The following is a 25,608-nucleotide window of genomic DNA, read 5'->3' as shown; positions in this document are numbered from 1 at the left end:
CCGTCCAATAGGTGAGGGCGGTGAGGGCTGTGCTGTCATTCGCTGACTGCTGGTGAGAGTGCGATGCGGATTGGAGGATGTCGGGGGACTGGGATGAAGACCTGTGTAAAAAGGCGCTGGTGTTGGTGCAGGAGCTGTGCTTCAACTCCCCAAGAGGTTACAGCCAGAGCGAGCGCTGCCAGGAGTTCAGCTACCTGCTGACAGGTCGCAACAGACCGCTGGACACAGGTAACCGCCACACCTGCAGCTTCTCTACATATGCCAAGAGTCACTCTTTCAAAAGCAGAAGTTCATTCTCAGGGGATTCAAGTTTGTAAAATACGCAGTGAAACCTGTCTCACCCTGCTTTCAAGCAATACTTCACCCAGATTGTACCTTTGTTGTATCAAAGGCTCTCCTACCTGTAGACTTCAAATGTGGCTTATTAAACTCCTTCGTACAGAACACAGGCTTAGGTCAGCTTCAACCAATCCTAATGTACTCCAATACCAGCAACCACTCATAAAGGAAAATGCATGTATCAAACATGAAAGATCACCTGCAGAATACATCACTCCTCTCCTTGGTAACATGGTCCAGACACAAAATATTATTAAATACACCAACTGCGAAAAAATGACCTGGCACTTGTTCACGTTTAAAGTTTGTTTTGTTCTCTACTTTAACCCACTCTGTGAAACTATGAACTCCATAGGGAGCTTTTGAGCCTAAAGACTATAAAAGGACTATAAAAACTTTAGGCATCACTGTAATCAACTGATAAGATATTGTAGTCAAACGAAAATTTGCAGTTTTGGCACAATCAGTTGTGGATATGTAGGCCACAAGAAATACTGCATATTAGAGTTTAAGGTATGAGCAGACACATGTTAAGACGAGTGCTCATGTTTAAAGATGGTTAGTGGTACTGTGCACTCAAAGCAACAACCCATGAAATATTCATCTGCTAGTTTTAAATGGCCACAGTACAAGTCCATCCCATTTCTTTTACGAGCCCCAAAAGAGTTTCAGTAAAATTCAGCGATTGTTATCCCAGAGCTGGATTACAAGTATATGTATTTTTTTTTTAACCAAATGGAGTAGGTGCATCATGTTGCACCCAGGAGTTTATTGTATGCCTAGTATTGTGTGTGGGTTCCCATTGTAGCATTTGGAAGTGCAATGCGCTGTTATGCAGATTAGCATGTATATCTGTGGCTCAGTGTAGATTAGTCTGGATTGGCTGTGTGTTGCCTCTGGAGATTTGGATGGCTCTGCGAAGAAATGTCATGCCATAGTTTTAGGCATTGGCTCCCTCACTTACCAGCTGTGATTTTTCGGTGTTTGCTAACGGAAGTCTCTGAGCCCTCCAAGGACCACAACCGCCGAAAGCTGTCAGTGAATGGCTTGTGTAAGCAGCGGAGATGTGTTTGATGTGAAGCAATGTATGACTCCCAGTGGGCTTACATCAGTCGCTGATTGACAGGGAGTCTCAGTCCCTCTTCACGGTGCACTTCAGAGGCCTCCTACCCACCCACCAACCCGCCCGCTGACTCGCTTTTCATGCTTTGTGGATTAGTGAAGCATCTTTGGCAGGATCAGTGCTCAGGAAGGTACAGCGGCTGCCCTAAAGAGAGACAAATGGAGGAGAGTGGTTTGGCCTCCGACAGTCCCTGCGCACGTTTGATCACAGCTGTGTGTTATCAGCATACCCTGATCTGCCAACCACACACAACCTGTTCCTCTGCCTCCTCACTTTGTTTTTCCCCATCCAGATCAATATATTAACCTTTCTCATCCTTAAACCCCTCCCCTCTTTAGGTTTTGCTCTAAATCATTGTCAGCTTTTTTTCTAACATCTCTCTGTTTCCGTGGCTCTTTCTCTCTCTATCATTGCCTCCTTGGTTTCTAATCTTTCACATACAGTGTAGTAGTTTCATTGACTTTATCAGCCCTCCCTTAATCTTCCTGCTCCTCTGTCGAAGCAAAAAGGGGGAATAAACCCAGTCAGCTTATATGTCCGTTTCGACATGGGCACCAATCTATTTTCAACCCTCTCCAGGCATTTAGTGGTTTGGATCATTTTTTTTCCTCTCCATTCCCATTCATCACCAGTGTGCTTTCCTACCTGATAGTTTCTATCTTGTCCTACCTTCCTTGCCCTCTTTACCTCTCCTCCATCACTTAGCCCCCATCCTGTCTCCTGAGCTCCATCGTCATACTATCTCTTGCATTGCTCTCGCTTCCTTTTTATTTCCTCTCCATTCCTTGTTCCTCGCTTCCCACCCCATCTTGTTCTCCACCACGAAGATCAATGTCCCCTCGCCCATCCCCCACCATCGTAGCACCCCCCCAATCATATCTTTTGAACAAGTGCTGATTAATGACATACACAGACTGATGAATAATTCAGTGAAGAGAGAGAGAGAGTGAGGAAGGAGAGGCAGAAAAGGTGGGAGATGAGAGAAGGTAGGGGTGATGAACAAAGAGACAGTTGCTGAGGAGAGGAATAAAATCAGAGTGTGCAGAGGCAGACACCATGGGAAAAGAAATGACTGCAAGGAATGAGGGGTGTATGAGGGGATTATATAGAGGAGCGAGCAAAAGAAGGAGAGCGGGAGGGCGGATGGAGACAGAAGGCGAACAAAATTCCAGAAGATGCACCTCAGGGCTGGAGGATTGGCTGCTGTTGTTTTGTTTTCATTAATTTCCTCTCAGTTTTGTTGTCGGCCTGTTACAGATATAATTCTATTCTCTTATGTGTGATTTATGCATTTATGTCTTTGTCCTACACATAAAGACACTGAATTGGAGTAAATTGAAGGAAATAGGGTTAAAGAAAAGGAGGCCTTTGTGTGGGATTTAAGAACCATTTTACTTTTAGCGCTATTACAAGTGAAGGTGGTGATCGGACCTCCCACAGGCAGGAAGGACTGTTAATTGGTGGCACTCTGGTCTGGACACCGCCCAAGATGGCGAGAGGCAAAAATCCCAGTTAAGACGCTGAGAGGTGTGGAAGTGTACAAAAATCTGCACACTGTATCTTAATGAGTCTTCTTGGTCTACTTAGAGTCTATGAATATTCATGTTCAGAGCCCTGGGCCCACAGTTCACTGTGGGCTCTGATTGGTTCTTTTCTCAAGACAGTCATCATTCTGAAAACAAGCTATTTATAAAAAGCCTGGAAAAGGCTCAGGATAAATTTAAATATCCATTGTATATTCAGTACATTTATTTATAATCATTTGTGGAATATTAACAGGGTATTTACAAATACATACGTTTCTGTATCACAGGCCCACACTCACACAGTTATACACTTTTACACCATAAGGAGAACTACAAAAACTTCCTGAGCTTCCATTTCTGCTCTCTGTTGCTGAAGCTGTCCAGCAGTCTGGTGCTGAAACGGCGCTTTTCTTTTATTCAGTACACTTTTTCATTTGGATGAGTCATACTCCACTCTCCCCTACACCCACATCCTCACTCCCACATATCCACATTACCCCACCCACCCCCCCCCCCCCTCCATCCCTTAGACACAATCCATGAGCTGTGAGCTGTCACAGATTAAAAGGCTCATAACCATGAGGAAATGCAGGATGACATTGCATAGAGACATCAATGTGGGCGTTGGTGTTTTTTTTTTTTAATTGTTTGCCAACCCTCTTCTCCTCCCCTAAGAATATCCACTCCCTCGTTTGCCCCCATTTTAAGCTCAGGATTCAAATGCAGGATATGAGCTTGCATATCAACTTACGCCTGCAGCAGATTCCCTCTCTTGCTCCATGATGGGTGATTTGTAGATGCAATGATGCAGCCATCAGTGTGTGTGTGTGTGTGTGTGTGTGTGTGTGAAGGGGGAGTATGGATTGATGATCATGCAGTAGCACACTGGTGATTTGTTTGGTATGATGTGTTCATATAGGACACATTCTTAGGTTGTTGTTTTTAGCCCTGCTAGCAGCTAAACTGGTTCACCTGGATGGACTGTGAAGTTTTTTGCAGACTTTCATGGATCCCAGAAAATGAATCCTACTGACTCTGGTGATCTTCAGATTATTCTTCCATGATGTTCCAGTTTTTGTTTTTTATTGAGCCTTCAATGCTTACTGAATGGATTGCTGTGACATTTGATTTCATCTTCCATCGGGTCAAAATTTTTATTAGTCCAGTGTTTTAGTTTGTGACCAAATACCTGTAGGCTACATCTAATGACACTGTTGGTTTTTATCTCTCTCTGTTTAATAACTAATTTATGACTCCCTTCTATTGGTTGAATCTCCTGTTAAATCTCCTGTGTTTTCCTCTTACATCCTTCTCCCTCCTTCCCTTCTCTTCCTCTGGTCCCCTGCAGAGATCTCTGTCAGTCTGCTGTCGGTCATTGTGACATTCTGCGGTATCGTCCTCCTCTCCGTCTCCCTTTTTGTCTCTTGGAAACTCTGCTGGCTCCCATGGCGGGACAAGGAGGGAGGAGGACTGAGCCTGACGTCGGGGTTGCTGCCCGGAAGCGCCGGCATCGGAAGCCTTGGAGGTGCCGGGGGCTCATCGCTCTTACCCCCACTGCTGCAGAGGAAGGACGGCCAGTCCTCGTCCTCACTCTACCCCACCCTGGGCCAGCAGGGCCAGCACCATCCCCACTTCTCGGACCTCGTGGGGCTGGAGAGGGGGGAGGTCGGAGGTGTTGTTGGCGGGCCACATGAGACCCAGGAGCACTCCTACCTGGACATGGACTCCTACCCCAACAATGCTGGTGAGTGAAGACACAAGCACACAGACATTAGACACCAGTCCGTAAGAGTAATATAATGCCTGGGTCAATAACGTCTTACTTTAATATACTTGCAGTACTGCATTCAATGCATTCACCCACATACAGTAAAAAGAGTTTATCTGTGTTGCACCACTGTGATAAATGCTGACCATTGTTATACATATAAATGGGTTTTCTTTCAGTAGATCTGCATTCCAGGAAAATTACTTCTGCATCTTCCTGCTCTAGTCTCTTATTATAGGTGCTGATTTATACAGTAGTAAATGTTGGAAAAAGGTACATTTTGTCCTCGTGCTGGAGTTTTAATTACAAATAATATCACCTGCATCTTTATTAAATGATTCATGCAGCTTTAAGGAATAAACATATTACTCAGGTTTTTTGCTGCATGGTGCAGAGGAACAGTGGTCTACAGACACACGGCTGCTGCTGGAAACAGTAAGCAGTGAAATCAAACCAAATAATAAATGTGTCAGAAGCTCAAAAGCCTACTAGTTCTGTGTGGGTTTGTTAACATTAGCATCCCCTTAACGTTACACATAGGCATTTAACTTACTTCTTAAATATAAAAAATAAATACACAACCAAAGGTTATTCTACAACTGTTTTATATGAGTAGTTATTTTAAGTCCTTTGTCAGGGAAAAAATGAGATGTTTCCAGCTTCTCAAATGAGAGAACTGGCTGCTTTTCTTTGTTACCTTATAGTCAATTTAATTTCTGTGGATTTTTTTTTCTTTATGCACTGTTGCTCAGACAAAATACCTTCAGCTTTTCTCACGTTCCTCTCACTACATTTTCCACATTTTCCATGTTTTAAAGGTCAAACAATTAATTGACAACAAAAAAAATCAGCAGATTAATTGATACATAAAGTTATTGATTAATGTAGCTTTAATAGAGTCTAACCACAAACCATGTTATGGCTTGTGGCTGGAATCATCCAGTTGAACATTAACATAAAGAAGCAGCAGTTATAGCATGAAGCAATTGTCACAAAAAGATATAAACTGTTTTAAGAGCGATATTAAAGACCTGGGTTTATACAGCTCAGATGACAGCTGTAAGTGTTGTATTTACGCTGGCTGTCATCAGTGCAGATTGTTTGTTATTATTACCATGCAAATGTTTGCTGGCTGCCCTTATTGCAGTTGAACACAAACTCTTTTACACCTCAGAGCTTTATACCTTTTATGCTATCTCATGTATGTTACTGTAAATATATGATCTCATTTCTTCGCATTCTCTCAGCTGATAAATCAATGTAAGATAATCGTTTCAATCACCTGTAATGATCAGTGGCGACCCTGCTTCACTGAAGAAAGCTCTTCAGAGCCGCTGTAATGACAGATGGACAGTGTGGAGAGACATGTGAGTCATCATGGTTTGTTCTCTCTGTTTTCCACCTCTGTCAGGAACTCTGAAGCTGAGTCAGACGTCTCCAGACGTCCCTAACTCAGAGGGTGGGGCCCAACCCCATAAAGACCTGCCCAATGCTCATTCCCAGCAGCAGGTCACCTCACGGTTAGTACCGAGCGTGTGATTGCACTGTATGTGTGTGTGTGAGTGTGTGCTTACATGAGTCTGTGCATTTTTTAAACAGGTTTTTGGCCTAATGTTGTAAATCTGTGGGATGTATTCGTAAATAAACACAGGGGTGAACATTAACCCTCAGCTAGTGATCATTAAAGTAAAACTGACTGAAATATACGATGGAAATGAAGAAAAGGAGGGCTCTACCTGGGAAAATGTGTTTTTTTTTTTCAGCACACCTATAAAACCACTGGTTACACAATGTTGGCTTTTATCTGGCTTCCCTCTAATGGACAGTTTTGAGGTCTGTAAAAGCAAAGCCTGTTGGACTTTATTTTGAAACCCTGCGTATTAGTGTCATCTTGAAAAAAACATCTTATTTATAGAGGCTGATACTGACAGATTTTTTTACACAGCACATTTCACCGATTTAAACTGATATTAATATGCATTTTGGGGGTTTTTGTAGCTTGCACTACAGAAGTACAACTGGCCTGAATTTGATAACACTTACTGTGATGCATGCAATTGTAAAAAAGGTGCACAAACCTTTATGCAAATTAAAACTGTGGGTAAACTCAATTTAGATAGTTTTCCTGCCACTGCATCTCTCATTAAGTTGCTGAATCACACTGTTGCCTTTTTTTGGTGTGTGTGTATGTGTGTATTTGTGTTTGTGTTTGTGTGTGTACGCCCGCTCTCCACTTAATATTCACCCCCTGAGCTCTTATGTGTCTGTTTAGGCCCAAGCCCATGACTCACCAACTCTCCAGTCCTGATTTCCACGGCGAGGAGAAGGAGCAGGTGACCAGCATTGGGCAGATCAAGCCAGAGCTCTACAGACCCAAGGGTGACCAGGGCGAAGGCAAACTGGGTGACACCTGTGGCAAGATCAGCTTCCTCCTGCGTTACGCCTTCAAGTAAGTCAGCATGTTTACACTGAAACAAGCTACATAGTATGTCACAATGTAAAAGTGGAGATATTCAACATTAGTAAATCCATCAATCCAATCAGTTTCTAGACTGTCTAGTCCAAATTCAGGGTCACAGAGTTGGTGGAGCTAATCCCAACTGACACTGGGCAACAGGCAGGCTACACCCTGGACATATTTCCAGCCTTTCACAGGGCTGACACATAGAGACAAACACTCACATTCATTAATAAATTATTGCTAGAAATAATTTGAGGATATAAAGTTAAACGATACTGTCATTTCAGCACCACCGGGTTAGCACAAAAACGCAGCATCAGAATGTGCACACGAAGCACAAAACAGTGCAAAGCTTTTCTGTGATACATGTTTTCCTTATGGATCTGGATTCACAAGACAGAATTTCAAAGCTCCAGGATTTTAAACCTAAATTGATTTAAGCTGCAGATTCTGTTTCCAGTTTTCTCAACAGTGTGATCTTTAGTTTCCACCACCGTTAACACAGAAATACACCATGAGGTCATCTACCTCAAAGTTATTATCTAAACAAGCTTTTTACCTTTGATTTGTTTTATCACCTGTCTTAATAAACAGGTGTTAATCAGTCCCACACCAATAAAAATACAACTTTAATGGCAATGCATCAAGTAGTTGTTGAGTTTTTGAGTGTGGAATGACAGACAGACACTGCTATCCATAGCTTTACCATTTGGAGAATCCAAAGCTTTAAAGTGAGTCCCGAACATTGATCATCTAACACTGGATGGAACTGCCAGTCTATAGCTTTGTGTGTCTCTGATGGTGCTTCTGCTTTTGCATCACTTTGATCGTAGCAGTGGGTGTGAAGTTTTTCAAACACGGTGTCAGAGGGGCTGCAAGCAGACGCAGAGTTTCAGATGCTGAGTTTCCTTACGGCACAGAACAGGGACAAGGTGCTCATTGGGAAAATTTCTTTCGGCGTGTTTACCTTCTGCAGTAGTCACAAAAAGAAAAGCAGACAACAAAAGCAGAAAATTGAGTCTGTGACGGTGAGGCCTTGGGTTTGCCCTCATTCTGAAAAACACCAGCCAGCAGATGTGAGAGGCTACCAGCTGTTGTCTCAACTGTAGGCTTGTTTGTTTTTGATAATCACAAAGTATAAAATAAATAAAGAATAAGAAAGTGGTCTCATTATATATCAGCAACAAAACAAGGGTCTGTGTGTTTTATATACTGTGTGGCACAGACCACTGTAGTTACTTTCATTTTGCCCCTTTGACAATTCTTGAATATTCTCTGCTGGAGAATTTGGGTCTAAGTATGTAATTGGTGGGTTTCATGCTGTGAGGACTGGGTGATGGGTAGTTGTGGATTGTGGGGAGGAGTGTGTAGCTCAGTGTCTGCTGCTCAGCTGGCAGCCCCCCACTTCTGCCTGCCCCCGACATGTAGAAACATTATAACGGGTGAAAGTGCTGATGGTCAGAAAAGAAAGGGAGCGAGAGGCTGTTTCACTCCTGAATTATATATGGTGAACCACTTTAAACAGCAGCCCCTGTCAACACATAATAACACCAGACTGTGTTATAGCTGCAGCTCCAGCTACAGAAAATTAGCAAGGGAGTTGGATGGGGAGGGAGGTTAATGATGAAAACCATTCAGGTATCTCTTTTTTCCCCCATTTATAGAGCCACAAGATAATTTATGTCGTGCCTTAGTTGTCTGTCATTATACTGGTGGGAAATTGTTTTAGTAAGACGAGAAGCAAAAAGGGAGTGACTGAACAATAAGGAAGGTTAGAGATGCAGCAAGACGAGTGTGTGGGCATGTGTGTAGATACACACACACACACACACACACACACACGTAGAGGTGTTTTAGCGCTGGAACTGTGATACGATTGCTATGTTAATGTGCGAGACCTCGCTGTTTGGAATGTAACAGTCAGAACAACAATGTCAATCTTCCTCAGATCCTCTGGGAAAGGCACTTCTATTGACAATCCCATTAAAAGCTGACACATTTCCACGATGGGAATAACAGCTAGCTTTCAGGCATTGTCTGCCAGGAATAAGGCCATGAATTTCACTCTCTCCTCAAGCAGCAATAGGTATATTTTCTGTAGCATACTTAGGAGTCTTGGTTTGGCCTAATGTCTTGTTCTGTAAGAAGACTGAATGCAGGAAAACCTGCAAACATGTCCACCTAACACCAAGTGCTTTTTTTTTTTTTTTTTTTTGGTGCAGGAATTTTTTGTTATTTCCCATTACAGCACATCTATACATCTGAGCATTGCTATGAACCACACTGGTTTGTAGTGACTGCAGAGTCTTTAGCACCAGCATCTCACAAATCATACTGGACTAAGTTATCATTAGCTCATATTTTGATTGGGCAGGGTTAAAATGTTTATCAGACTGAGCTGAAAATGTTTTATCCTGCTGAATTTTGCCCAGTATATCATCTCCCTGAGTTGATGTGATTGCAGAGGGGACATGTTTATTTGATTGCTTTAATTGGATGTGATTAAGAGGTAAACACGTGTTTGGATTGGCTATGGTTGTATTGTCAACAAGCGTATCTTATACTGGTGCACATGGACAGATGACATTATACTGGAACTACTGCAACCACTGTTGGTGTTTGCCCTGTTGATCCTTCCTTAGCCCCAAAGTCCAGGCTGCTCTCCTTAATGCAGCTAATGAAGTGCTAACACACTGGTTAACACGGGGAGACACAGTCTAATGAGGTCTGATTAAAGACCTCTGAGCCGTCTTCATCTTCATCTGGTAATTAAATACATAATAAACGGCCATGACTGTTGATGGAGTGTTCGAATGTTTCTAATGGTCTTCACTATTGTTGAACATTACAACAAAACATTTAAAACTCTATCTCTCTCTTCCTGTATTTTATAATATTGTCATTTTTTATAATTTATTCTTGTGAGTAAAATATCATTGCATTGCTTATCTATTTACATAGATAATTAAGTTTGAATTATCATTAGTATAGAAGTACAACAATTAGTAAATAGCAGAAAAATAATGGTTAATAGCTTTGATAGTTGAGTCATTGTTTGGGTCTTTCAAATCTGAATATTTCTCTGTTCCATGTTAAAGCAAACTAAATATCTTTGCGTTTGGTTAGTACAAAATAACTTTTTAATTACATTAACATTTTGTTGATTAATTAAGAAAACCTTTAACAGCACAAGAAAAAATTACTTGTGTAATAACTGACCTGTCAGTCGATTAGGGAGTGTTTGGCGTTGAGGCTACATCAGGCTACTGTTTCTAGCCGCATTAGAGATTTGGCTTTTAAACAAATTAGGATAACATGACAGTAAAACACATATTATTGTTCTGTACTTTGTAGGAAATTAGTTATTTAGTTGAATAAGAACTGAAGTATAAGTATTTTATTTTGTGTTATTTTCTTCTCCAGCGACGGTGGCTTTAAAGGCACTTGCTGATTGAGAGTGGAGTGCTGATTAAATCAATTAAGAAATGTATTCAAACGTTGATAGTGAATGTGTACATTTTACTCAGACTTTGAGACTGTGTCTTATGCATAAACAAGTCAGTGTATGTGACTATAGTGTAACTACTGAACTGTGTTCAGTGGTTCGGGTCTGGCTGTCTCAAACCCTCTGGGTCCCTGTGTCCTGACAGCTCTCTGTGATCTACTGTCTAATAAAGGCCAGTGCCCCCAAAAATAAATAAATAGAAACAGAATTATTAATGAACTCAGCTTTAGTCATACTGTCTCTCAGTGGCTGTACATCTGTGTTTACACTTAACATCCTTGCACCCGTGAAACAGCTGCAGGGATGACACACAAACACACACACACACACACACATATATACCGTTCTGGCTATTTCTTGCTTCAGAAACAAAGCCTCCCACGTGATCACGCATGTACAAATACATGCATAGGTGTTTGTGTGTGTGTGTGGGTTGATGTTGTCTGGGTCTTACAGAGTATTTGGGCGACCCCTGTCTTTTACTGTAAGTCTTTGTTATAATAATGAAAAACCTTTATACAGTTTGCTATGTGTGTGTGTGTGTGTGTGTGTGTGTGTGCGCGCGCGCGCGTGTGTGTGTGTGTGTGTGTGTGTGTGTGTGTGTGTGTGTCTCAGCACGGAGCAGTTGGTGGTGAAGATCCTGAAAGCTTTGGACCTGCCAGCAAAGGATGCCAATGGCTTCTCTGACCCGTACGTCAAGATCTACTTACTGCCAGATAGGAAGAAGAAATTCCAGACCAAGGTACCTCCCACTCCCACGACCGCAACACTCACCTGAATCTTATATTTTGCTCTGGAAACACCATATAACAACAGCAACAACAACAACAAAAAAATAAAAAAAATTCACACACACTCGAACCGTCTTCAGCTCCGATTTTCCTTCTGCTGGTTTCCCACCACTGTAATGACACAGCCTCCTCATGGGGAACCATTACAGTTTCACTAATGTAATCTAATCTAATCTGAGGCATAATTTATTCAAGATAATGAGCTCCAGGCTATTACACACCATGGCCACCCCTGTACGTTATTCTGGTGTTTGAGGACAGTTGAGTCAATATTTGAGTATGGTCTGTACCAGGAGATGTATCCTTAGCCCTCAAAAAGTTATCCCCTCTTCTAATTTATTCTCTGTAGAGAAACTTAAGACTCTTGAGCTTGGCGGCTTCACAAATGTTTTAGTTCTTTGTTTTATATCCATATATGTCACCAGTAGCTTCGTACGGCGGTGGGATAAACCTGGGAGGAATTCTGAAGCTGGGAAGGATCAAACTGACCCGTGAAAGTATGGAAAGAAAGCTTTCAGTGACAATGAAGCTGTACCAGTTTGAAATGTCTCCCTTTTGGTTTCTCCCCTTGTATAGCTGTCTCCTGTATATCACAAAAGCCCCCTCAGCTACTGAAAAGCACGAGTGCTTCAGTCATTTGCATAATACAGCTCGTCTTTTGTTTAGAGTGTAGATGATTGTTTAATTTCAATCACAGCCTTATTAGTGTGGAATTTTTACAACACTCCAATTTTGCCTCGCTTTTATCTGTCCAACTCATTTCAAAAGAGAAACAGACATCACCTACAAGTAGATATTAGAGCTTTGTGTTTCTGGTTTCTAAAGGCACAGCGACTCCATCAGCTGCATGTTTAATCCAAAGCTAATAAGTAATCATCAAGTGCTAATAAGCCAGAGTGACAGACCCACTCATGCAGCGACAAACGTTGGATTTGGAAAATCGAGTGTGCGTCACATTTTAATTATCACCAGCTTTATTGCGTGACAGCATTTATACCAAATGCTTTCATGGAAAATAAATCCCACCAGCAAATCAACAAATAGTAAAATTTTGTGCTGGAGATTGAATGAGATTGAAGACAAATTTGCAAATGTCATCCGCAATGTGCTAAAACATGACGAGCAGGAAATTACAGCAGCTCCTTTTTCATCAGGCTGCATTTTTCACTTTAACATGATCCATTTTATTTCACTTGTTGAGGGGGCAGCCCATGAAAGAGGCAGAAAACACAATATACACTCACACTGGAGGTGAGCTAATCTGAAATAAATATGGTTCCCTATATGAAGAGTGTTGTAAGCAGTTAAAGTAAACAGCACTTGTCCATGTGCGTGTTTGGGAAGAACGTACAGCATTTTAAAATTTGTTTTAGGTCTTTATTTCATTTCAGCAGGTTTGATTTGATGTTTAATCTCACAGGAAGGTGTAAAATTCACTTTTCTCCCTCTAGCTGAGGAACAAGGTCAGCCAGTGTGTTTCAGGTTGATTATATTGCCACCGGACATTTTGGCAGGCGTGGCCTCGCTATTAATCAAACTGCCTCTGGAAAATTTCATGTCCTCATAAGTCCTGCTTCAGAAGGAATGTAGATCAGTCAATTTAAAACACTGATTCATGACATTCACATATAATATTGTCTGTTTTGCTTTTTTCAGCACAATGCGATTCATCCTACAGGCAGTTAATCAAAGCTGTGATATTCACAACACGTCTCTGGTGGTCTCTCTGTAAGGGGGGGAAAAAACCTGTGGTTCACAGGAAGCAATGCCTTTCATGTTTCCGTTTGTTGTTTTGTTTTTCGATAAAATGTGGGAAGTGGTGGTTAACCACAGCAACAGGAAAACAGGAAACAAGAAAACCAAAAGAATAAAAGCATCGAAGATTCTATACTGGGAGTACAATAGTAATGAGAGCTCAGTGCCAACGATTTGGGAAAAAAAACCAAAAAAAAGTAATCATGTAGATCACTGTTTTAAATGAAAAGTATTTAAATCTAACTCTATTTGGTGTCTCCCAAGTAAGTGGCGTTTTGGTGCTTTGAGACTTGCATTGATAGTCACATTCCAGTCACAGATAAAAGCCTTTAAAAGGTCTAGCAGCATTCAGTGAGTTTGTGAAGACGTGTCCAGTGACTCTTTCTGCTCAAATGAAAAATGTTGTGTATTTTGAATGTGTTGTCACTTAATGCTGTTTGAAAAACATGCACCTGTTAAACATGTTAACAACATGTTAGAGTAGTGCAATAAAATGTCAATGCACTGTGAGTGCTTTTTGTGTTGACAGTGCTGATACTTCGCTGAAATCAGTTATGTCATCATTTATTTAAAAATGATGACATACATGACAACGAATCCTTATGGAAATTACAATGTAAAAAGACTTTGAACATGAGAGCTCATTATTTTTAGTAATATTGTGTATTGCTGTTTTTGGGGAACAAAACATTGCTAAACCTGAGGCCAAGGGCCTTCAGGTTTAGCTGTCAATAGTTATTTGTTTAGATTTAGAACAGTAAACAAAGCCAGCTTTAATGTCCTTTTGTGTAATCACATAAAAAAGCTAAGCAGTCAAATAAATATGTTAAAGTTACAGTTCAGTATAACTGATATAACTTTAATATAACATCGACTTTTATATATGTTACTATAAATTGTAACTCTCTCTGTCTTTCCCTCAGGTCCACAGAAAAACCTTAAACCCAGTGTTCAATGAGACGTTTCAGTTCGGCGTGCCGCTGAACGAGCTACATTCCAGGAAGCTGCATTTCTCCGTGTATGACTTCGACCGCTTCTCCAGACACGACCTGATTGGCCAAGTGGTGGTGGACAACCTGCTGGACTTCAGCGAGGGCAGCGGGGACAAACCCATCTGGAGGGACATTGTGGAGGGCACCGCGGTAAGGACGCTGCTCTGCTGCAGAAACAACCCAAAATAATCACATTCATTCAGGGGAGATGCTCACTTAGATTAAATAAGATTAGATCAAATCTGAATCAGCCCTGTGGCAAGATAAGTAGGGCTGCTGCAGCTGAAAACTCTGGACCAAGGCTATGATAAATAGGACTGAGCCAGAAATGGAGCATATCAAACATGACACAAGTGACAGTTTCAATTCTGGATTTTAAGTATAAATATATACATTCATGGTCTGAAAATAAATCTGAAATTTAGGCTGATAAAACGAGATGAGGAATGAAAGATAAACACAAATTACCAATGGTAAACACACAGCAAGGAAGATTAAAAAAACATATGCTGTTGTTGACAATGTGCAAAATGTACATTGAATTCACAATAAGGACGAAGGATCTACATGCATATGAGCAATGATTTTACATACAGGACTTTATTCATATTATGAATTATATTCAATTTCCAGATGAGGACAGATTTTGTTTGGTGAACTTACACTGTTTTAGCAAAGAGGGCTGGATAAAAGCAAAGGAAGGCCATAATGATGGTAACTTGAATCTGTATATAAGCAACTGTATAATTTTGTTGAAATGCAGACACCTTGAATTTATAGCAATGAAATATTTTATTTTTCAAATTATCTGAATTCATGTGAGTTTTGTTAACCTATGTAATTACAAAAACATGAATTTAGAAATTATTTTAGGATTCAGAAATGTCACCGTTTATATTTAAAAACCTCTTAAAATATTTACGTTTCTCAAATTCAACTGATTGTTTTTGGATCAGAAGAATTCAAAGTATATCAAAATGCCATGTTGCTCAGATTGAATTAATGAAATTCAGACAAATTTAAAATTTGAATTTGACTCTTTTTTTTTAACCATTTTTTTAAATTGCAAAACATGAAATGACGATGTGGAAATTTCGATATTTCAAACCATGTAGCCTCTGCTCTGTTAATTGGTTGCAGATTTTGGTTAAATTATGCAATTAGGGTGTCAGTCTCTCATATGATTCAAACTATTACAGCCTTTCATTGCTTTCATATAACTCAACGCAGCCGGAGCATTAGTGTCTGAAGATCCTGTACAGGGTGTACACTCATGGTTTAAAGAGCGGCAAGCAAGTTGACAGCAAACGCCTGCAGTGTAGATTAATTTAGAGTCTGGTAATGTGAAAGAAACAGCTCAGGAGAGTCCAGATAGATTACTGGAAAAGCACTGTTGGCCACTTTCAAACTTTTTATCTGTCCAAGAAGATTTATATGAAATATTCATGAAAGGCTATTAGCAAATTAGACACAGCAAAGTATCAAAAAAAATTTTGGCATGGACATTTAATTTATTAAATAACTTTAAACCATCAGCCTCTCAGCTTATTTCACTGTTTCGTTTGGGGAAGTATTGATTAGTGACTCAAAGCCACTAAGGAGTCATCACACCACAGTGTGACCTGAATACCACTGGTGTCATTACTGTGGTGCCACTGAGACCACATGCAGCGAGATCAGCGGAGGGGAGTGGAGGGAGAAACATACAAAAGCCTGGAGAATCGTCACCTTTACTTAACACTTTCCTCCACTCGGGGACATCAACAGATTGGCATATGACTCATTTACAGTGACGGCCCTTCCCGTCTGCCTAAACACTCTGCCCGTCTGCATTAGGATGCCTGCTGTCAGCTGCCGTCACTCAGATCTAGTGCTTTTCAGGCCGCAGGCAGTTATTGAGAATGTGGGGATGTACTGTATGTGTGTTAGGGTTTTTTTCCCCTCTCTGTTTCCGTTTCTACTGCCATGTGTGATCACAGTGTCCCTGCTGCATTTCTGATTCCTGCTTGTGTGTGTGTGGTGACCTACAGGAGAAGGCTGATCTCGGGGAACTTAATTTCTCGCTGTGTTACCTGCCCACTGCAGGCAGGCTCACTGCAACAATCATCAAGGCCACCAACCTCAAAGCCATGGACCTGACCGGCTTCTCAGGTAACAGATTACCACATTCACACTCCTCATGCTGCTGTGAAACCTCCAGCAAGCGGTCTGAATGGAGCCTCATTAAGAGGAAAAATATGACCCAAAGCTGCTTTACCACGCCTAAAAACAGCTGCTGGTGATGTATGTTGCTTTGCTGAGTCACTTTAGGCTCATATATTATTCTGACTGATAACTGGCCAAACATACAGTGTACTAACTGGCATGGAGCCATGTAGAGATATTTTTCTTATGGTGCCATGGAGCCTGTTCCTCAGCAGAAAAGAGTAACACTCATGTCATTCAACACTGAATGCTATTGTCAGTGTTTTCCCCACTTATAGCATCAATGATAGGCCACAATATAATACTGGTACAAAATACAGTATACCTAATAAATCCCTAACTGAAGTCGTAATAGACTAATCATGCTAAGGGAAGGCTCCCCCAAAAAATAAATAGCTTGAATCTTTGCTAAATAATTCCTGAAAAGAAATTAACAGCAGATGATTGATTATTTCTAACTAGGTTAGGTAGATTTTTACTTCATGAAGTAGAAGTAGAGTCTGATATATTATGAATACATTTCCTGAAGCTATAAAGTTCATTTGTAACAAAAACAACAGCCAATAAAAATTTGTTTCAGTGTGTTTTGCAAGGAAAATCTGCTGCAGGTATAGCACCAATCAGACAAGAAAGTAATAGGTTTACTTGTGTTACCAGAAATGTGATTGTTAAAGCTAATATTTAATTAACAAGGGCATTATAAATGGTTTTATCCTTTAGTTATCCTTCACTGAAAGACGTGATGATCACCGTGGCAGTGCCCTCTTTAGATTATACGAGATCTGAAATGATTATGACCACATGCTGATATTATCGTTCATAGTGGTCCCAGGATTATTGCAGTGCCTGAAAGATACTTAAAAATGCAGCATAAGAATTGAGTGGTGGGTGTGTGTGTTTTTCTGGCTACACTTACCAGGCTGCACATGTTGAATGGATAACTGAAGCGATTCAACCTTTTCTTCCTTTGTGTTTTTAATCCGGCTTTGTCGAGGTGACTTGATTTTCATGCCTTTTATGTGTTAAGACACGGTTACCTGTGAGCATAATACTTGACAGTGTTTGCAGGAGTCCCCCCTTATCTTACTCGTTCTGTTTACTCCCCGTCTCTCTCTGTCTGTCTCCTTCTCTTTCTTTGCTGTTTCGCATCCTACCTGCATCTCTCTCTCCCTTTTTCTTTGCTTCTGCTCCCATTTTTTTTTCACCTGTTCTATTTTCTCAAACATCTTTTCATCTATGTTTTTCTCTTCCTCCCTTTTTGTCACTTGCTCTGTTTTCTCAAACCTCTCATGCTTCCCATGTATGTTTTTCTTCCTCCAGACCCATATGTGAAGGCCTCCCTGATCTGCGATGGGCGAAGGCTAAAAAAGAGGAAGACTTCGATTAAGAAGAACACTCTGAATCCCACGTACAATGAGGCGCTGGTGTTCGACATTCCCAATGAAAACATAGAAAATGTCTCCATCTTCATTGCAGTGATGGACTATGACTGGTGAGTACTGTAAGCTGAGCTGCTGTTATTTTGCTTTGGGGGGTTTCGAAATGAATTCACATTATTGTGAAGGGTGCTGTTTGCTTAATGTGTGTTTGCACATGCAGCGTTATGTTTGCTGTTGCTTTTCGGTCATCACATTTATGATTGCGACGTGGCTGTGTTAAACATGATGAGCCCCCCCCCCCCCCCCCACTGCCGTGTGAGTCAGCCTCCTGGTGGACAATCCCTGTTTTACATAGACGGAGACCTTATGAATAAACATGGCTTATGCAAATGGTGAAGAAAGACGTGTAACCCTGCCAGTGTTTGTCTGTGTGCCGCTTGCAGCAACACTTGGCTCATTGATGTGTTTGTGTATAGATGCAACGCCTCCCTATTATGTAGACTGCCCTCCATTTGGCAACTCCATAGGTGTGTGCTTTTGTATGTTTGTGCTCTTGCCTGCTTCCGCGCCGACATCAAGCTTTTATACAGAGCTGTGTGTATTTGTGAGCTGCTTTTCAATATCCTTCCTCAGCCACTGTACTCTTCCAAATACTCAAGGTTGATAAATGAGACTCTCTGCCTGTTTCTCACAAGCCCTGTCTCTCTCTCTCCCCCTCTCTCTCTGTCTCCCTGTCCCTCTCTCTTTGATTTTTTTTTAAATCGTCGCTCTCTCCCTCTCCCTCTCTCCACCCCTCCCTTTCCTACTCTCTGCTGTGCTCCCACACTCCATCTCTCTTGCCCTTGCTTCCATCCCTCCATCCCTTGCTTCGTGTCAGTATTGGTCATAACGAGGTTATAGGGATGTGTCGTGTGGGCAGCGATGCTGACGGTCCAGGGAGGGAGCACTGGGCAGCCATGCTGGCCAATCCACGCAAACCAATAGAGCACTGGCATCAGCTTGTGGAGGTAATCGCCATATGATCATGTGTGTTTGTGCATATGACCGTGACTGCGTGTGTGTGTGTGTGTGTGTGTGTGTGTGTGTATGTGTGTGTGTGTGTGTGTGTGTATGTACATCAGTGTGTCATGAATCTCATACCACATACATTATGTTCAGTTCTTTTCTTGACGCTGTGCATGATGCTGAAAACGATTCTGCCACATGATGATTATTATTAACCATTAGCAGCAGCAATGCTACAGGAAGCATAACAGTAGTTGTAGTGATAGAATAGAAGTAATGGTGTATAAAAAGTAGCAGTGGTAGAAGAATTTTCAGGTATTTCACCTGCAGTAACAGTTTTAAAATGTTCCGATAGAAATAAAAGTCCTGAATTTACAATTATTATAAGTATTAGAAGCAAAATGTACTTAATTTTTTAATGAAACATATTCATTAATTTATTATAATTCACTATTTTAAAGTTGATACAGTGATTTGGAAATAAAACTTTATCCTGCACGGAAACTACTAATTATAGCTGTTAAATAAATATAGTCAAAATGCAAAAACAATAGTTAACTTTCAAATATTGTAGTCTAACGTGGAAATATTCAGTCTGTACTTAAAGATATAATTGATATTTTGGGAAACATGAGATGATATCATTTATACCACATTCATGTCTCTATGTTAAATATGAAGCTAGTGAGAACAGCTGGTTGGCTTAGCTATAAGTTGCACTAAACCAACTTGTCGTTTTTACATTTCAGTTTTTGTATGGATTAATCAGTGAAATGTAATGTGGGTAATTAGTGAGCTTTAGAGGGGAACTTTAAGGGAACTCTTTAATCTAAGCAGACTGCTACATATTTACCATAATGAGAGTCATACCAATCTAAGTGGTAGTCACAGGAGATAGAGCATCTTTTATAATTAAAATTTGATTTATGTGAACTGAAGTGGTTATTCTTGTCATGATGAATTAAAACAAGCAAAATTTCTCCTTCCCTGCAGGAGAAAGCAATCGGTACATTCGTGTCAAAGAGTGCTACAACACCCTCCCCTAAGCCGCACATTGTGGTGGACAGTCCTCACTCCGACTAAAACTGTGAGCCTCTCCTGACTTTTTGTTTTTTTTTTTTTTCATTAGCATACAGACTCACTGTATTGGAATCTTAATGTATTAGACTCATCTGCGAACTAAGCAGCAGATGCTCTTAAGTCAGATTTACATGGAAAAACTGGGTGAGTCTGTAAAAGCATGACCCAACTGCAAGTGTGTGATAAAGCGGAAGCTGTGGAGCTGTCAGATGTAGGAGCTTTAAGGCAGAAGCATCTGTATAATCTAGATGTTATAGGTTATGTAATGCATCTCCTCCTCCTCCTCCCCCCCCCCCCCCCCCCCCCCCCGCCCCCCTCAAAACTTACAGTACTGCATACTGTTAATATATTCACCCCTCTACCATATCTCTCTTGATTAATCTGCCTCTTCTCCTGTATTCTCTCTTTCCTCAGGTCATTATCATCTCTCCAGTTGCAGAATTTCCTTTCTTTCCTCTCATCTGTGAATAATTCTCTCCATCAAAGAAAGAGAGACACGGAGACACTGCTAGTGTCCGACTACTAGTGCTGTTTTGCTCCTGCTAATGAATCCTCCAAGTCCTGTGCTGTCTTTACCATGGAGAGGCAGGGGGGTGAGGGGATGTGGGTAGGGTGGGGTGGGGTTGGGTGGGGGGCATCCATCACAAGCTACACTTTGAGCATCACACTACACATGGACAAACACATGCAGACATTTAAACGGTACAGCGGGACGTGCCAGGTGGACATCTGGGCTCTAGCGAGAGAACACACATGCATAACTCACACACACTCATACACACACAAATACAGTTTGTGGTATGTGCGTAGTTCATGTGAGCTTCAGATTAGTGCAGTATATCATTTAGGAGGAGTGTGATGTGACAAACTTTTCTCTCTTAAGAAAAAAAAAAAAAAAGAAAATATAAGGCCATCAAAGAATGGTCAACCAGGACCAAAGGTTCATACCCTTGTACAGACTGTAAAAGAAGAAAATCACTATGTCGATATTTTTCTTTGCGACGTTGGTGTACAGTATATGCCGTACTGTATAGGAAAACATCTCATGTAGTACTTAGCTGGACAAAACATGGTGGATTCTCCCAGCCAGGCTCCATACTCTGGTTTCAGACTTTGTCTTGCTTATTTTTCCCAGAGGAATAACCACCAAGTGTCCAGCAGTCTTAATTGATGTCAGAGGAGCAAAATATGAGGACAGACTCATTGGTCTGAGCATGTTACGCAACCTTGAAATGTGTCCCTCTTCCTCATGCTTTTTTGTCACAGTCCTCATGGTGCTCATTAATATCAGCTTTAATTTTTTTCTAATTGTTTTGCTCTGTCTTTTGTGTAATGTGGTATACATATAACATTCAGGAAAAGAGTTCATTGATGCAGGTTATTATAGTCCATTGAGGATGGGATGTGTGAACTTTTGAGAGACATGGACTTTTTGATTATCCCTGGCATTTTTGGCCAAACTGGCAGACTTTTCTAAATGCGGGACTACGCAGGTTGGGTGAAACCTGCATTCGAGACAGGATAAGCGTCTGTCTGGAGTGCACTCAGTGGAGGATGGAAGGATCTCACCAGTCTACTTTATTTTTCTATTATTTCAGGACTGTTTTCTTCACCCAAATCATATCCCTGAGAAGACTTTAGAAGGACACACATGTCCGTCTTGCTTTTATCATATGTGTTTATAATATGTGTTTCTGTGTTTGTGGGCGTGTTCTTTTGTATTTGTGCGTGTCTGTGTGTGCGTATGCCTGTGTGTCACTGTGACCTTGTGCGTGACACCTTTCTGTGTTCACCGCCTCCCTTGTCCTTCTTCCGTCTTTGCCTCCCTCACTCCCCAAATCCCAGCATCCACAGACTGAGACGCTTGTCTAAGAGCCAAACATGTCTTCTGTCTTTACAAAGAGCCATTTTGTGTGTGTCTGTGTGAGAGTATGCGTGCGAGTGTGTGTGTGTGTGTGTGTGTGTGTGTGTGAGTGCGTGTGTGTGTACTAATCGTGCCTCATTGCATTAGGTGGGGAAACACTGTCTTCGTGGACATTTGTTTGTATCGTCTATGTTGTGTCTGAAATCAGCTGCCAATCATCCACCCCTCCTCTCCTCTCTAACCCTTTGCCTGATGTAAGTAACTGTGTTGATCGTGTACTTCTTTCAGTAATTTGTGTGCTCTTTGTCCGAGGGAAAAACCAGATGGCACAGTGATTGAAAATTGAATTGTTGGGTGTGTTTTGATTAAATTTACGAGAAGGAACACAAAAAAAGAAGAAAAGAAAACATCTGAGGCTCATTTGTTACGGCCTACAGATCATGACAAATTTAGATCCCCTTAAAGCAAGACAACAGGGAGGAGGTGTTGTGAGAAAACAAGCGCCTGGAATTTCTGCACTTCCTGCGTAAACCAATGCAGACTTTTAAAGCCATGTCTGTCACCACTACTACGACTACTACAGTAACCTCAGCAAAACAACAGTACAACGCCTCACTACAGCTACTTGTATTGCTATCGTTCCCATGCCCCTTTCGTCCTCTCACACATAAACACATGTATTTTTAACAATGTGTGTGTGTTTCAGCTGAGGGATCCCGTTTTGGATCGTGGAAAGTGAGTGAAAACGTACTGGTGCGCTTGATCAGGTATATGGGAGGTGACACATCCCATGTCATACCTGCAAGTGTTCTGTGTGGTTTGTCAGTTGGGGGTTTATTGATCAGCTTGTATGTAGTAGATATGGTATTGATTCATTGGTCTCCAGGCCCCATACTTCTCTGTCTTTCCCAGCCTCTCTCTGCTTGTCTACTCTATTCAGCCCTTGTGTTACTGTGTTACTGCCTGGTGATAGATTACAGAGCTCATAGTGGAACCAGCACATTCCCCTATTTTGTTCCTCTCTCCATCTGCTAACCCCCCCCCCATTTCTGTCTGTCTGATTACTGTCTGATTACTCATCCTGTCGTTCTCTCCTCCAGCAATCCTTACCTTTCCTCCTGCTTCACTCCCCCACCTCCCCCTCACCCATCATTTCTTGCTCTATTTTTTCTCCCTCCCCCTTCACAAACCCTTCACTGTCCTCCCTCGGCTATCTCACATCCCTCTATCTTGTCCTCTTTCTTTCTTTCCTCCTATGTGTGACATCCCCTTGTCCCCTTCCCCTCTCTCTCTCTCTCTCTCGCTGTCTTCTCGTGTTAGTGCAGTTCTGAATGGTCATGGGGAAACATGTTTGCATGCTTATATTAACATGAATGATGTCAACATGATGCAATGAAAAATATATAAGTGATGCTTTAAGCAAAATCTGACAATGAACTTGATACTAATACTACTAATGACGACTAAATGGAGACCTAGCAATTGTTTAACTCTGTGGTCAAAAACAACAACGATGAAATAACATTGTTTATGCTGTACTTATCTTTCTCGAATTGGTATTCTTTCTGCTTTTCAATTGTTTTTATATATAATTTATTCAAGAGGTTTACTTTTTTATTGGTTAATGCTGAGAACTTGAGTGAGGGGTTCAGTCAGGATAACTGTACCAGGTCGCAGGATGTCGGCGATTGTGTAAGTAACAGTGTGGCTGAAGCAATGATGATGGAAATAAAGGATATGTATCATCCAGCCTCATGTTTCTGGCTTCTTTTAATCCACCGGGTTTGGAGGCAGGAAATGTGGTGAAGCTACTGTCACACACACAAGGCACTGTGCTATATATAAAATGCAAGACCCTTGGCATTACAGATGTACACAGTCTATATTTGACTCAGGCAAGGAAGGTAAGCCACTCTACCTGAACTCAACTTTTTTTTTTTTTTTTTTATCACCAAGCTTTCTAACTTTATACTGTGCACTAAGTCGTGTGTAATTATTCAGACACTTTGTCATAAATTCTTCATTGTGGGAGCATTTTGCTTAAATGCAAAATGGAGCACGGCTGCCTGCCCTTGTGTGCTTTTATCCATCTGGCCTCCCTACTTCTATTTTATCTCCCTTTGTTTTTAAGTGCTTATATTATTTGTCATGTGGTTATTATCTCATGTTAAAGCGAAGATGCCCACCAGTAGCAATCTGCAACCCCAGCACTTCAGCAGAGCGCAGAGAGAGGAGGACGACCGAGCTTGAGCTTAGCTGTTCAGGGAAATGACAGAGAAGGAGGAGTAGGAGAGGATTAAACAAATGAAGGAGGATGAAGAGCGGGAGAATGCCAGTGAGGAGGAGGAGGAGGAGGACACAAATGGGAAAACCTGGAGAAAATAGGAGATACAGTTGCTGCATGCGGGGTGTGTGAAGAAAAGGAGATGAGGAGGAGAGTGCTGTATATAGAAACGCTCATCATGGGGCACCTGCAACATACTGACAGTGTTAATAGTTCAAGAAGAGTGAAACGCTCGCACACGCATCACGTTCACGCACACACATCACAACGCACCAGTTAGCACAGCTGTACAACGCTGAGAGGGAAAAGTGGGAGGAGGTGCTGGGGGTTGGAGGGGGGTGCTGCTGTCTCCATGGCAACGTTCCCACCGTGCAAAAAAAAAAAAAAAAAAAAATCATTTAGTTGGAAAGACATTTCACTCAGTTCAGTGAGCTGAAAGAGGAAAAGAGGCAGGGAAGGAGGGGTTGCACGTTACAGACTGAGGGAGGTGTGTGCAATACAGAGCTGTTTGTATCACACTGGAGAGATTTATCTAAAGTAAACTGACAGCATTGCATAAACATGTTAATATCAAAAAGTTTGATTATTATACACAGTGACAATAAATGCCCATGTGTCATTATGAGTTCATATACTTTGGGCAGGACTTCGATATTTTTTTTGTTTGTTGTAGGACAGGATCATCTACATGTACCTAAATCTGCACCAGTATGTTAAAACTCACCTTATTGAATGACACTACCTGAGCTGCCTACACGCTGGAAACCTTTCGTGACTGGGACTCCAAACTTTTGGTTTCCCATCTGGAAAGGCCTGCGCAAAGAGACTCCGACCTTTTCAAAAAACCTCTTATTATTCCACCTATTCAGTTTCTGAAATTTTATTCCAAAACTACAAATAATACTTAAACCTTTAGAACAATGAATTAAATGAATACATGAAAGTGGAAACCTCGAGCAGTAGCAGTGAAATAGCTTGCCTCTGCAGGAAAACAGTGTTTGAATAAAGCAGCAGAGCCCCAGGATCTCCTCTGTAAATTGATTTCAAGGAAGAACTTGATAATATTAACCCTACAAACAGAAACTTCTGTGACAGTTCGACGTTACATCGCTGCTGTAATTACTTGAGTGGTGTTAAAGAGGAATTTTTGGATGGTGTTTCTTTACAAAATGAGTAAACTCTGTCTTGTCTTTTAAGGGCTGGAGATAAGAATCCACATTTAAGCTGCTTTGTGATTACTCACTACTACTCTCTACTCCAGAAAAGGTGCCAGACTCGACAGGAAAGGCCCCACAGACTGGCAGAGGAGGGCAGGCTATATTCACAGCATCCCAAATGCTCTGGGTAGTTCTGGTAACCGATTTGTGTGGATGTCAGTGTATCAGCACACTGGCTGTGATTACCTGTTGTGACCAGACCATCTGGTCCTCAGCATCCCAGCTGGGCACCACAGTAAGGAGACGGATTGTCTTTACCACACCACCTGGACCTTGCAGACATAGCATGCCGAGGCACTGACCATATTTTCCAT

General features: G+C 41.4%; 1 protein-coding gene across 1 annotated transcript; it reads left to right on the top strand.

Moving 5' to 3' along the window:
- syt3 (synaptotagmin III) lies at positions 1-20,472 on the top strand. The gene is made up of 11 exons (XM_026325488.1): positions 1-228; positions 4,337-4,732; positions 6,168-6,276; positions 7,029-7,205; positions 11,338-11,464; positions 14,192-14,410; positions 16,291-16,411; positions 17,786-17,957; positions 18,722-18,851; positions 19,843-19,936; positions 20,344-20,472. The coding sequence occupies exons 1-10, from the start codon at positions 78-80 to the stop codon at positions 19,930-19,932; spliced, it is 1,692 nt and encodes a 563-aa protein (XP_026181273.1). The 5' UTR covers positions 1-77; the 3' UTR covers positions 19,933-19,936; positions 20,344-20,472.
- The last annotated feature ends 5,136 nt before the right edge of the window (positions 20,473-25,608 follow it).

Source organism: Mastacembelus armatus, chromosome 8 (assembly GCF_900324485.2).
Source record: "Mastacembelus armatus chromosome 8, fMasArm1.2, whole genome shotgun sequence".
Taxonomy (NCBI): domain Eukaryota; kingdom Metazoa; phylum Chordata; class Actinopteri; order Synbranchiformes; family Mastacembelidae; genus Mastacembelus; species Mastacembelus armatus.
The sequence above is the reverse complement of the archived record's forward strand: the minus strand, read 5'-3'. Positions and strand labels throughout refer to the sequence as shown.